A 12,242-nucleotide genomic window follows, 5' to 3' on the forward strand; every position below is an offset into this window, starting at 1 on the left:
GACATGGTAACAAGGTCAGCCAATGAATAGGGCTTAGTAACAAGGTCAGCCAATGAGGGCTGTTTGTAAATGAAGGAGTTTGGAGCCAGGGCATAGCTTAGCCCTGCAGCTATGAGTGTCGTGCTGAGAATTGAAACTGAAACTAGTCTGTGCTGAGAACTAAACTGTTCTGCTTCTCTGATCTGAAACTGAAGAACCACTTGTTGGTAATATATAGTTACTTATGTGTTATATTAGTGGTGTGTTCTGGCAGCCACTACTGCTGGCTTGCTCATGGACAGGCAGCATGCACATGTACACTTGATGTGCACTGTTCGTGCATGCGCAGTACAATAAAAATGGTTGTGCACATGCGCAGAATCCAAAAAATGAGAACCAGTTCCAGTGACCCAGGCTGCCAAACCACTACCAGTTCAGTCGGACTGGTCCGAACCAATAGGAACCCACCACTATGTTATATTGTATATAAAGAGAAGTTAATGAATCTTGCTGAATCAGTTACCTGTATGTGCTTTCTGGATTTGATTTCTGCAACAAACTCTTGACAATATTCTAGCCTCATCCTGTATGGATTTGTGCTATTAGTGCTCAGCACAGCTAGAAGCCTAAGAGTTCTTGTCTGGAGAGATTTCCACCCAGTTAAAATTGGTGAAATGTTTATTATTTGACTGTTACCACATATGGTAAAGTAGTGTTGATTGATATTTTTAACAATATATTTCTAAACAGTACATAATATTCATACCAATTAACTGCGAGAATGAGCACCTTAGCTGCTGTGTCGTAAATAGTACATTTGGACAGATGTCATGTAGGAGTTATGGGGAGGGGATTTTTCTTTCTGTAACTATTAAAGATGCTCATGGTTTTGTTTTATCTTTCATTTCAGCGTTTCTTTTCTTTCTTTCTTTTCAGTACTCGCTGATGCTTTAATCTCCTGTTCCTATCCATTTTGTTTTAGTTTATGCTTGTCAGTATCTTTGTTTTATCGCTTTAGATTTTGCTTTTCTGTTACGCCATAAGATATTGATGATTCGCTGTTTAGATGCTGCACTGAGAACCTAATAAAAAGAGGTATAAAAATGATAATGATCGTAGCAAGATAGGAAGTCCTTCTTCTTCTATTTAGCCTTGACAGTTCATCATAGCCATTCCTTAATTTTATCTCCCTTATGATTTTATGAAACCTTCTAGAACAGTGTTTCTCAACCTTGGCAACTTGAAGATGTCCGGACTTCAACTCCCAGAATTCCCCAGCCAGCGAATGCATTCGCTGGCTGGGGAATTCTGGGAGTTGAAGTCCGGACATCTTCAAGTTGCCAAGGTTGAGAAACACTGTTCTAGAACATTATTTTGGAACTTTTTTTCCCCGTCTTGACATTTGTATTTCTTGCATTGCTCTCTCCCTTTTTTTTTTCTTTTTGGTTAGGGAGAGAGCACTGAATACCTCCCAGTCTGGGTTGCTCCAGCTTACAGTGGGGAATCTGAAACCCGAAGAGACCTATACCTTCCGAGTAGTGGCATACAATGAATGGGGACCGGGAGAAAGTTCACAACCCATCAAGGTGGCAACCCAACCTGAGTGTAAGTACATTAATTGGGTTCTAATTGGGATTTGATGTTCTTGCAAGTTATTTTTAATATGCTTATGTATAGTTGTAAAGTGGTATGGTATGGTATGGTATGGTATGGTATGGTATGGTATGGTATGGTATGGTATGGTATGGTATGGTATGGTATGGTATGGTATGGTATGGTACCGTACCAGGGTGCATTCTAGCAGGCACTACTGCTGGTTTGCTTGTGTGCACGCTGTACATGTGCATGCACAGTGCGATTTAAAAAACTGAAAAACAAGATGGCAGCGCCTAGGGCGCAGCCCGGAGGGCCAGTTCAGGGGCATGGCAGACCTGGGTCGCTGCCAGTTCCAGTGACCCAGGCTGCCAAACCATTACTGGTTTGGCCAAACCAGTCTGAACCGGTAGGAACCCACCATTGTATGGTACACTACGATACGGTAGGGTATGCTACTCTACGCTATTCTATGCTATGGATAAAGTGGGAAATGTTAGATCCAGGAGCATCTATGTGGTGGAGAGAGAATAACAGATTTGAAAGGGGATTTGGAGGTCTTCTAGTCTAACCCCCTGCTCAAGCAGGAGACCCTATACCATTTCAGACAAGTGACTGCCCAGTATTTTCTTAAAAAGGATGGAAGGCTGAATCAATCTTGAGCCTGGTGAGATTTGAACTGCCAAAGTGCAGTCAGCCAGCAGTCAGCAGAAGTAGCCTGCAGTACTGCACTCTAACCACTGTGCCACCATGCCTCATGATGCTAACTTATCAACTGCAGTGATTCCCTTAACAACTGTGGCACGAAAGATCGTAAAATGGAGCCAAACTTGCTTAACAAATGTCTCATTTGGGCTCAATTGTGGTCATAAGTCGAGGACTACCTGTAGTGGATGATCTGGCTCTTCCCAGCAGAGGACCTGTCTAGGGATAGAGATTTCTACACATATCCACAATGACAGACACTGTGATAGTCTTTTTAATAACAGTGTATGATTTTGCACAGCATATCAATATTGGTTAATGTAAGCTTAATAGGAAGAGCTGTCAATTATACCTCAGAGTAATTTAACTGAATTGCAGTTTAGTAGTTCAAACAGCGGGCAGTCTGTAAAACATTTCTATGTTTGTCATTGCTGTGTCCTATTAGAATGATATGGCACTCACAGTTTCAGCCTTTCCTAATAAACATTTTTTTAAGAGCAAAACACACCTTACTATTTGAAATGCTGTTATGTGTCTGCATATGCATACTTTTAAGTCAATTTTTGACTCCAGGTGACTGCCTGGACTAGTCCTTACAGATGTTTTGGCAAACCTTTTTGAATGTGGTTTGCTTTGTGTTGATGATTTTAAGTCAAGGACTACCTGTGTTTTCTCCCCCTTAGCTCAGTGGCTAAGATGTTGAGCTTGTCGATCAGAAAGGTCAGCAGTTCAGCGGTTTGAATCTCTAGTGCTGCATAACGGAGTGAGCTCCCATTACTTGTCCCAGCTTCTGCCAACCTAGCAGGTCAAAAGCATGTAAAAATGCAAGTAGAAAAATAGGAACCACCTTTGGTGGGAAGATAACAGCATTCCATGTGCCTTGGGTGCTTAGTCATGTCGGCCACATGACCATGGAAACATCTTCGGACAGCGCTGGCTCTTCAGCTTTGAAACGGAGATGAGCACCACCCCCTAGTGCCAGGAATGACTAGCACTTATGTGTGAGGGGAATCTACCTTTACCTTATACTTTTGAAATTAATTTTGAAGGAATCTCCAGGTTAATCTCCAAAACAGAACACTTCAACAAGAGAATAATTATGGAAGCTATCGAAATAGAGAAACACCCCCACAACATGAATAAACGTGATAATACCTTCCGCGCCTACCAGACATCTGGAAACCAACCCTAGTCAACAAACGAACCACACACACACACACACACACACACACACACACACACAAACACACACACACACACGTATATATAGAGATATACAGAGAGAGAGAGAGAGAGAGAGAGAGAGAGAGAGAGAGAGAGAGAGAGAGAGAGAGAGAGAGAGAGAGAGAGAGAGAGAGAGAGAGAGAGAGAGAGGCCAATCTCATTTTTAACAGTGCTGCAGATGAGCACGAGGCCATCAGAAGTGGATGTGTTAGGGAAACAAAAGTGGCTGTGCTATAAAATATTTGACAAATAGCTTCCTGCAGAAAGGTAACCCTTTTGCAACTCAAATGTGGGGTGGCAGATGTTGTTACCCTGTTTTTCTTTCTTCAAACACCCATCATTTAAGAAATTGACATTTTGAACAGAACACCTGATGGAGAAGCAAACCCTTGGAGTTTGGAGTCAATGGTGTGGCACTTGGAATGGTGCAGATGGCCTTCAGGCTTTAATGATGGCTTTTGCAAATCTGCTGATCCTCTCCTGTTGACAGTGTGTGGTCCTTGAATAAGACCTTTATTTGATACTCAGCTTGTATGTAATTTGAAGTCACGGACTACATCACAACCCTTGAATGATTTCATGGTCCAAAAGATATTTGGTTTTAAAGGTAGTTGTTCTGCACAGATATTTAACTAGAAAATCCAAATTTGATTTATTCAACCTGCAAACAAATTAACATTGTGTTCCTTTTGAAACGTAGGAGGAAAAAGAACGTCATTGTACCTCACCCTAAGACTAGTTTTATCACCATGGATATTATTCCAAATTATTCTCTTCTTTAGTCCAGATCTTTTGGAATTAGGGAATATTCATTCATTCATTCAATTTCTATAGCTGTGCTCCTCAACCAAGTGATTCTGAGTGCTGCAAAGGTCAAAAATGCGAGAAATGATCCTAAGTCATTGTTTTCAGTGCTATTGTAACTTCTAACAGTCGCTAAACAGACTATTGTAAATTGAGAATTATCTGTATAGTAAGCATCCACTTTTCGGAGAGTTTAGAAGTGAATTGCTCCAGAGGCTTAAATAACCACAGACAAACCATGGATAGCAAATGAAGGGGGGGGGGGGTGATTGATATTCTTCTCCCATTTTCTTTGTTTCTGGGACAAATTTGATCACTTCTTCATTTTTGTGGAATATAACATAGCAGCCAGGATTTTGGGAATAAAAAGATGGGCATGGAAAGAGACTTATTTTTCCCTTGGAAGGCCTTGGAAAGCCTATAGTGCAATTCCATCACAGAGATTGTAACTAAATTTCATTTTAGAGGATCAAATGTATAAATAAAATGGTGAAGTAAAGCTGACAGTCTTTTAATTCACTCTTTGAATTTTTGGGGAGGGGGGGTTGGTTAGATCTATCAGAGCACTGTGCATCACTAAAGTAAATAAACCCATCATCCCATGATAGACAAATGCCAATGAGATAATTCCATCACCTGCACATTGTCAGAATGTACTTGCCAGTCAGCTAGGATTAAATTCTGCAGCTAATCATACTGTGCTATTTTGTGAGAGCAGCTTTAAATGAGGACAAAAATCCTGCATCCTGGATAACTGTATTAGATCAATACCATCAACTTGCTTTTAGCTTTAGACTTCAATATGTAAGACAAGGAAATGAACATAACTTTTAATACAAAGCAGAGCCGCTGATCATCCGAGTCAAGTTGTAAAATCAATATTTCCTTCCTGATTTATCTCAAAGAAATTGTGCATGGGAAAGAGCTGCAGTGAATATTAGAAAGACAGTTGTGAAGAGCAATAGGTTTCCAGCGTGTAAATTAAGGTGACTTTGTAGGGAGTAGCGTAGAGCATTTAAAAACTCCTGTAATATATTGTGCAAGAAACTCTGTGTGAACTATCTCATTTTGTTTTAACTTTCTCCCACTTGAAGCCTTACAAATATGTTGGATGACAACTCCTATTAGAAGAGGTCAATAACTCATTGGGTGCCCTGCAGAGAATTATATGTCAGTATATATGGAGGACATCAAGTTAAAGAAAAATGTTCCATTTTAGGTATTTTGGTAGAACAGGTTCACCTGTTCTATGATAGCAAGAGAAATTATTTGACCTCAGACACTTCAATGTCCATGCGCATTGTGTTTTTAAGACTCAAAGGGTACAGACACTGTCCCCAGAGAATAATCCCTCCTTCCATAAAGAGCACATGGTTATCCATTTACTGCAGAGGTGTCAAACTCAAGGCCCCAGGGCCGGATCTGTTCCACAGAGTTCTTAGATCTGGCCCACGGTTTTTCCAATATTTTGCAAATACTATCCTTGATACTGTCAGTACATGCAAAACTAGATATGTAGTCCCTTTGTCATAACCCTCCGACATAATGCCCAACAAAAATATTTATGTTTTCAGGTCTATACGTTACTTAATTATCTTTTGCAACCATGTGTGTATATTGGAAAAAAGGGGAAACCCCCCCCCCATCAGATGAGGATGTAATATGAAAAAAATGTTAGGTTGTGCTGAGATAGAGTGACTTTAAAAATAAAAGATAAAGAAGACACAGAATATTCCTTGATATGGAATGATTTTATGAGTGGGTTAGAGACAAGAGGTAGAAATTAGACAAAGAAAGATTACTGCTAGTTATGAATTAAATATAAAGATGTTTTATAAATATAAATATGCTAATATAATCAACAGATAAGTCAATACAAAAGAGAAATTTAGCTAAAGCTACTCTGTTACTTGGGAAGACTGTGGGAACTCCATTTTTGCTGGCACAGGGATGCAGGAGGCTATTGCAGCTGAAGACAGAGCTCGGGAGCCTGTTTTTACTGACAAAGTCCTCGGGCTTTCACAGGCGCCCCCAACACGTGACGTTGAGCTGGCCATGCCTACCCTGGCCATCTGAGGTCAAACACAACCCTGATGCATCTCTCAATGAAATTGAGTTTGACACCCCTGATTTACTGCATCCAAAGATAAAGCCATAAGCAATGGAACAAGAGAGTAGCCAGTGTTAAGAACAAGCCAGGATTGATACGAATCAGGAACCACAGTTAAACAAGGAGCCTGAAGAGCAACTGTGGAGCACCCAGGACAAATAAAGAAAGAACCAAAGAATGAAGGCTAGAGAAACTAGTCGGAATTCAGGCAGAACTAAGATCCTCAGGCAAGACTCCACTCCCAATTGCAAGTTCCTTCTCTTGGCTTTCTTCCTAGAAGAATCTGAGGGTCATTACAGGTAACTAAAAAGAGTCCAAAGCAGAACATTCTTCACCAAAATGGCTACCAGCTTCAGTTCAGTAGTTCACTATGTAAGGCAGCTCCCCATACAGGGGTGGGCTGCTGGGGGTTCGCACAGGTTTGGGCGATCCTCTAGCTAGGATTATGCCCTAGCTAGTGAACCCCCAAATGCCCCCCTGGCTGGCCACACCCACCCGACCCTGTCCCTCCCACCCTGCCTCGCCCCTCCCAGGAGTCTCCACATGGCTTGTTCATCATGCCAGGTAAATGCAGGGCCCACACAGAGACTCGGGGAGAGGGGAAAATGGGCCTATTAGAGATTTCAGAAGTCTGGAAAAAGGCCTGTTTCTGGTCTCCGGAAGGCCTCCAGAGCCCGGGAGAAGCAGTTTTCAGTCTCCTGGAGGCTCGAGGAAAGCCTCCAGAGCCTGGGGAGAGTGAAAAACACCCGCCACACCGTGATGAAGGAGATCGACTAAGCCACACCCACCATGGCCAAGCCCACCCAGCAACAGGGCAGTGAACCCATTGCTATAATTTTTGAAGCCCACCCCTGTCCACATACCATAAGTTCCAGTGATACTTAAGATACAGGCCTTACAAAATTTAGATTTTTTTTAAAAAATATTTTATTTAGCATTTATAGGCCGCCCTTTTCCCTGAGGGGACTCAGGGCGGCTTACAATAGTAAGGGAAGGGGAGTGAAGACAAAATATAGAAAAAAAATGTGAGATAACTAAAAAGTACTAAAACACAACATTCACTCAGCATTCGGGAGGGGCAGAAGAGTTTATCCCCAGGCCTGACGGGCTAGCCAGATCTTAAGGGCTGTACGGAAGGCCTGGACTGTGGTCAGGGTACGAATCTCCATGGGGAGATTGTTCCATAGCGTCGGAGCAGCAACTGAGAAGGCTCTCCTCCGGGTAGTCGCCAGTCGGCACTGACTGGCGGATGGTATACGGAGGAGGCCCGCTCTATGCGATCTGATGGGACGCAGGGAGGTTATTGGCAGAAGGCGGTCTCTCAAATAGTCAGATCCACTACCATGGAGCGCTTTATGGGTGGTAAGTAAGACCTTGAATTGCACCCGGAGATCTACAGGCAGCCAGCGCAGCTCGCGGAGGATAGGTGTTATGCGGGCGAACCACGGTGCGCCCACAATCACTCGCGCGGCCGCGTTCTGTACTAGCTGAAGTCTCCGGGTGCTCTTCAAGGGCAGCCCCATGTAGAGCACGTTGCAGTATTCCAGCTTAGAGATCACAAGGGCTCGAGTGACTGTCGTGAGAGCCTCCCGATTCAGGTAGGGCCGCAACTGGCGCACCAGGCGAACCTGGGCAAATGCCCCCCTGGTCACAGCCGATAGATGGTGATCAAAACTCAGCTGTGGATCCAGGAGGACTCCCAAGTTGCGGACCCTATCTGAGGGGTATAAGTTTTGTCCCCCCAGCCTGATTGATGGTACGGTGGTCAAATTATTGGGAGGAAAACACAACAGCCACTTGGTCTTGTCTGGGTTGAGCACCAGTTTGTTTGCTCTCATCCAGTCTTTAACAGCCTCCAAACCCTGGTTCATCACGTCCACCGCTTCATTGAGTTGGCACGGGGCGGACAGATACAATTGAGTATTGTCCGCATATTGGTGATACTTTATCCCGTGCCTTCGGATGATCTCGCCCAGCGGTTTCATGTATATGTTAAATAGGAGGGGGGACAAGACTGACCCCTGTGGCACCCCATATGTTAGGGGCCTCGGGGACGATCTCTGCCCACCCACCAACACCGACTGCGACCTGTCCGAGAGGTAGGAGGAGAACCACTGCAAGACAGTGCCGCCCACTCCCACCTCCCGCAGTCGTCGCAGAAGGATACCATGGTCGATGGTATCGAAAGCCGCTGAGAGGTCAAGGAGAACCAGGATGGACGCAAAGCCTCCATCCCTAGCTCTCCAGAGATCATCGGTCAATGCGGCCAAAGCGGTTTCTGTGCTGTAACCTGGTCGGAAGCCGGACTGGAAGGGGTCAAGATAGTTTGCTTCCTCCAAGGTACGCTGAAGCTGGAGGGCCACCACTTTCTCAACAACCTTCCCCACATAGGTTGGAGACTGGACAGTAGTTATTAAGAACAGCTGGATCCAAAGACGGTTTCTTCAGAAGGGGTCTCACCACCGCTGCCTTAAGCTCGGTGGGAAAGTGCCCCTCCCGAAGAGATGCCACAACAACCGCTTGGATCCAGCCTCGTGTCACCTCACTGCTGTTGGCAACCAGCCAGGAGGGACACGGGTCCAGTACACAAGTGGAGGTACATCTACTGTAGGAATTCTATGTTTGCTTTCATATTTAGTATATTGCTGTTGTTTAGTTGCTAAGTTGTGTTCAAGTCTTTGCGACCCTGTGGACCACTGCCCCCACCCCCCCATCCTCCACTGTCTCCTGATGTCTGCCCAAATCCATGTTCATTGCATTGATGACACTATCTAACCATCTCATCCTCTGCCATCCTCTTCTCCTTTTGCCTTCAGTCTTTCCCAACATCAGGGTATTTTCCAACGTGGGAAGAGATGCCATAAAATGGGGCAAAACTCACTTAACAACTGTCTTGCTTAGCAATGGACATTTTGGGCTCAATTGTTGTCATAAATCAAGGACTACCTGTATCTATTATGAGAACTTGAAGGATTCTCTTGATACCAGTGGATAAATCTGACCTTTGGACTTTTTCTAAAGCAGTTAATTTTGATTTGTTTCAAAGGCATCTCAGTAGATGGAAAACACTATGCTATATTATCTCATGCAGAGATTTAGCTTCTAGATTTTCATTTTTTTTTCAGGAAAAAAAAAGACCAAGGTCCAAATTTTCTTCCCAGTATGAAATATTTCACTCTTCAGAATAGCTAAAAGGCCGTGACCAATTTGCCCTCTTCATCTTCAGCTACTCTGAGAGAAATTGTGATTAAATGGTTCTCTGAATAGCCCGGTAGTATATTTTGTTCACTTTGGGGCATGATATCATCTGAAAGGATTTGACAATTATTACAAAGTAAAACAGATTTAATCTTTCTCTTCGTGAGGGAACACAAATAATTTCAGATGCATTTAAGATTATTTTGGAAATGGCTGTCTGAAATCTACTACAGAAAGCTATTTGTCTTCTTCCAGCTTTCTCTATACAGCAGCCTAAATCTGCCAGGGAGGTAATGAACTTTTTATCTATTGAATTCCAGGACTGAAATTGGCATAATCACTGCTGAGGTTCAGTTAGTAACTAAACGTTTCTGATTTTTGATAAAAGTATGACGGCACCATTTTTTTTTGTTATAATAATGACATTATTGATCATTTTTGTCTGGATAGGAAGGAATTCAAAGGGTTTAAGGGTGTGATCTTTCATCACGTCTTCTCCGTCAGAAATGGTTGTCAAGAAAAGCCATTTTAGAAAAGCATGTGTAAGACTGCCCTGATAAATTTCCTCATTTTGGTTTTTTTTTTTAAAAAATATTTTTTTCCTGACAGACCTTTTCAGAAAGCGGGCAGCTTTCAATTTCATTTCATTCGGATTCATTTTAGGTGCCTACCTAGGAAAAGTGAGGAGTAACTTAAGTAAATGTATTCCATTTGCTTAAAATACTTCATATTAAGTGTGATATTCAGTTAGATATTCAGATCCTATTTCTGTGAAGAATGGTCTCCTCCGACATTAACTTTTAATTTTGCTTTAGGCTGATTTCTTTATGGCTACCATAATAATCGGATCGTATTTGTGAGAGGGATAGAATTTCATTTGCATTTCTGTGAATTCATGTGGAAATGTGTTAGAGGGTGTTCTTTTCAGCATACAATAAGACGACTACAAAAAAGGAAGAAAAAGAAGAGAAATCCCCCCCCCCAACTACCAGTCTCTTAAGAGGATTTGTAATACCTCTCAAACTAATTGCAATCGTATAGTACATACTGTTGGAGGATTATCATAAATTACTTACCATTTGGGGGAAGCTCATAATCACCTTTCGGTCCACAACTCCAGAGTTCAGAAAACTTAACTAGATTCCACTATTTCAGCCCAATAAGAGTGAAGTCTGTACAGATTTTTTAATCTGTCCCCAAAACTTAGTCAGCATTGATCTTTCTTCCACCAACACTCATCACAACCCGACTCATTTTTTTCCTTTTCTTTGGAGGAAATTTTATATTGCAGGGATCTCTGGGCCATGGACCGGTACTAGTCTATCACCTGTTAGGAACTGGACCTCGCAACTATGCAACGTTTCATGTTCACAGGCCCAGGATCTAGGTAGCACATGAAACCACCACCACCCCACACCGCACCATATCCATGGAAAATTGTTTTCTATGGAACTAGTCCCTGGTACCCAAAAGGTTGGGGACCACTGTCATAATGGATCTATCATGGTTTGTCTATGGAGATTCTCAGTCATCCAGGTCATGGATGTCCCAAAGGTGCTTTTTTCAAGAGGCAACTGGATTTTCTGGTTTTTCTTTGATGATGTTTCACTTCTCATCCAAGAAGCTTCTTCAGCTTTGATTGGATGATGGAGAATGGAAGGATTTATACTCATAATGACAGCTGGTCATTTGCATTCTTTTAGTGAGTTGTGAAGACCACCTGGAGGTTACATCTGTGTTATCAGGGTCACCTGAATGGTGCAAATAGGTGTGGAGCACAGGTGGGTTTCTGCCGGTTCAGCCCGGATTGGGAAAACCAGTAGTGGTGGTGGTGGTGGGAGGCTCTGCCCACCTACCTGGACACTTCTGCACATGCACAGAAGCATTGCACGCATGAAGGAGCGCAAGCACGAGTGAACCAGTAGTAAAAAAATGGAAACCCATCACTGGTGTGGAGCCTTCTTGGAACTGTTGAAAGAACTGTATTGTAGATTGGAGATCAATAATGTTGTATCCCTTCCTCCCCCATTGAGAAAGGGCTGTTCAATTTTGACCTAGATGGTCTCTTTGACCCCTCTTTCAATCCAGCTGTGCTCTCTCTTTAAAGTGTGGACTTTGGGTGTTTTATCATTGGGATGGACAAGCTTCTGCCTCAGTGTATTCTTGGGTTTGATGCATACATGTATGTTGCGTTGGCTGAAGCTTTTCCAGAAAGGGGGGGAAAAAACCCAGAAAGTCAGTTGCCTCTTGAAAAAGCACCTTTGGGACATTACGGATTGGTTGTTGGTGTCCACCAAATCTAAGTCAATAAAATCCATTAATCTAGTCCAGCCTGTAGGAATTACTGATGAACCTCTTAAAGCCCAATGAAACATAGAATCACTTCTTGAGATGTCAACCTTTATGGATCAACAGCGGCAAAAGTCTATATGTGCTGAGATATTTATTTTTTTTTGACAAATAGCTGTCATGCCTTCCAAAATTGTTAAGAGCAGGGTAGCAGGGATTTCATTATGCTAATAATTACATTGCCTCCAAGCTTTCTGAAGCTGCCTCACCCTGCAGAGCCCTGAAGCAAATTTTCTAGAAATGTAATTAAAGCTGTTAACTGCAGTAAGACAAGAGAAGA

At 42.8% G+C, this 12,242-nt stretch overlaps 1 protein-coding gene across 1 annotated transcript in view; it reads left to right on the top strand.

The window, feature by feature from the left end:
* Positions 1 to 12,242, top strand: part of DCC (DCC netrin 1 receptor) — a 734,614-nt gene that overhangs the window by 422,782 nt on the left and 299,590 nt on the right. Inside the window, exon 9 of the mRNA XM_087715396.1 lies at positions 1,430 to 1,584. Coding sequence (XP_087571522.1) covers positions 1,430 to 1,584 — 155 coding nt within the window. The remainder of the gene's footprint in view (positions 1 to 1,429; positions 1,585 to 12,242) is intronic.

Source organism: Thamnophis sirtalis, unplaced genomic scaffold (assembly GCF_051295495.1).
Source record: "Thamnophis sirtalis isolate CommonGarterSnake01/CBP01778 unplaced genomic scaffold, rThaSir2_p1.2 scaffold_5, whole genome shotgun sequence".
NCBI lineage: Eukaryota > Metazoa > Chordata > Lepidosauria > Squamata > Natricidae > Thamnophis > Thamnophis sirtalis.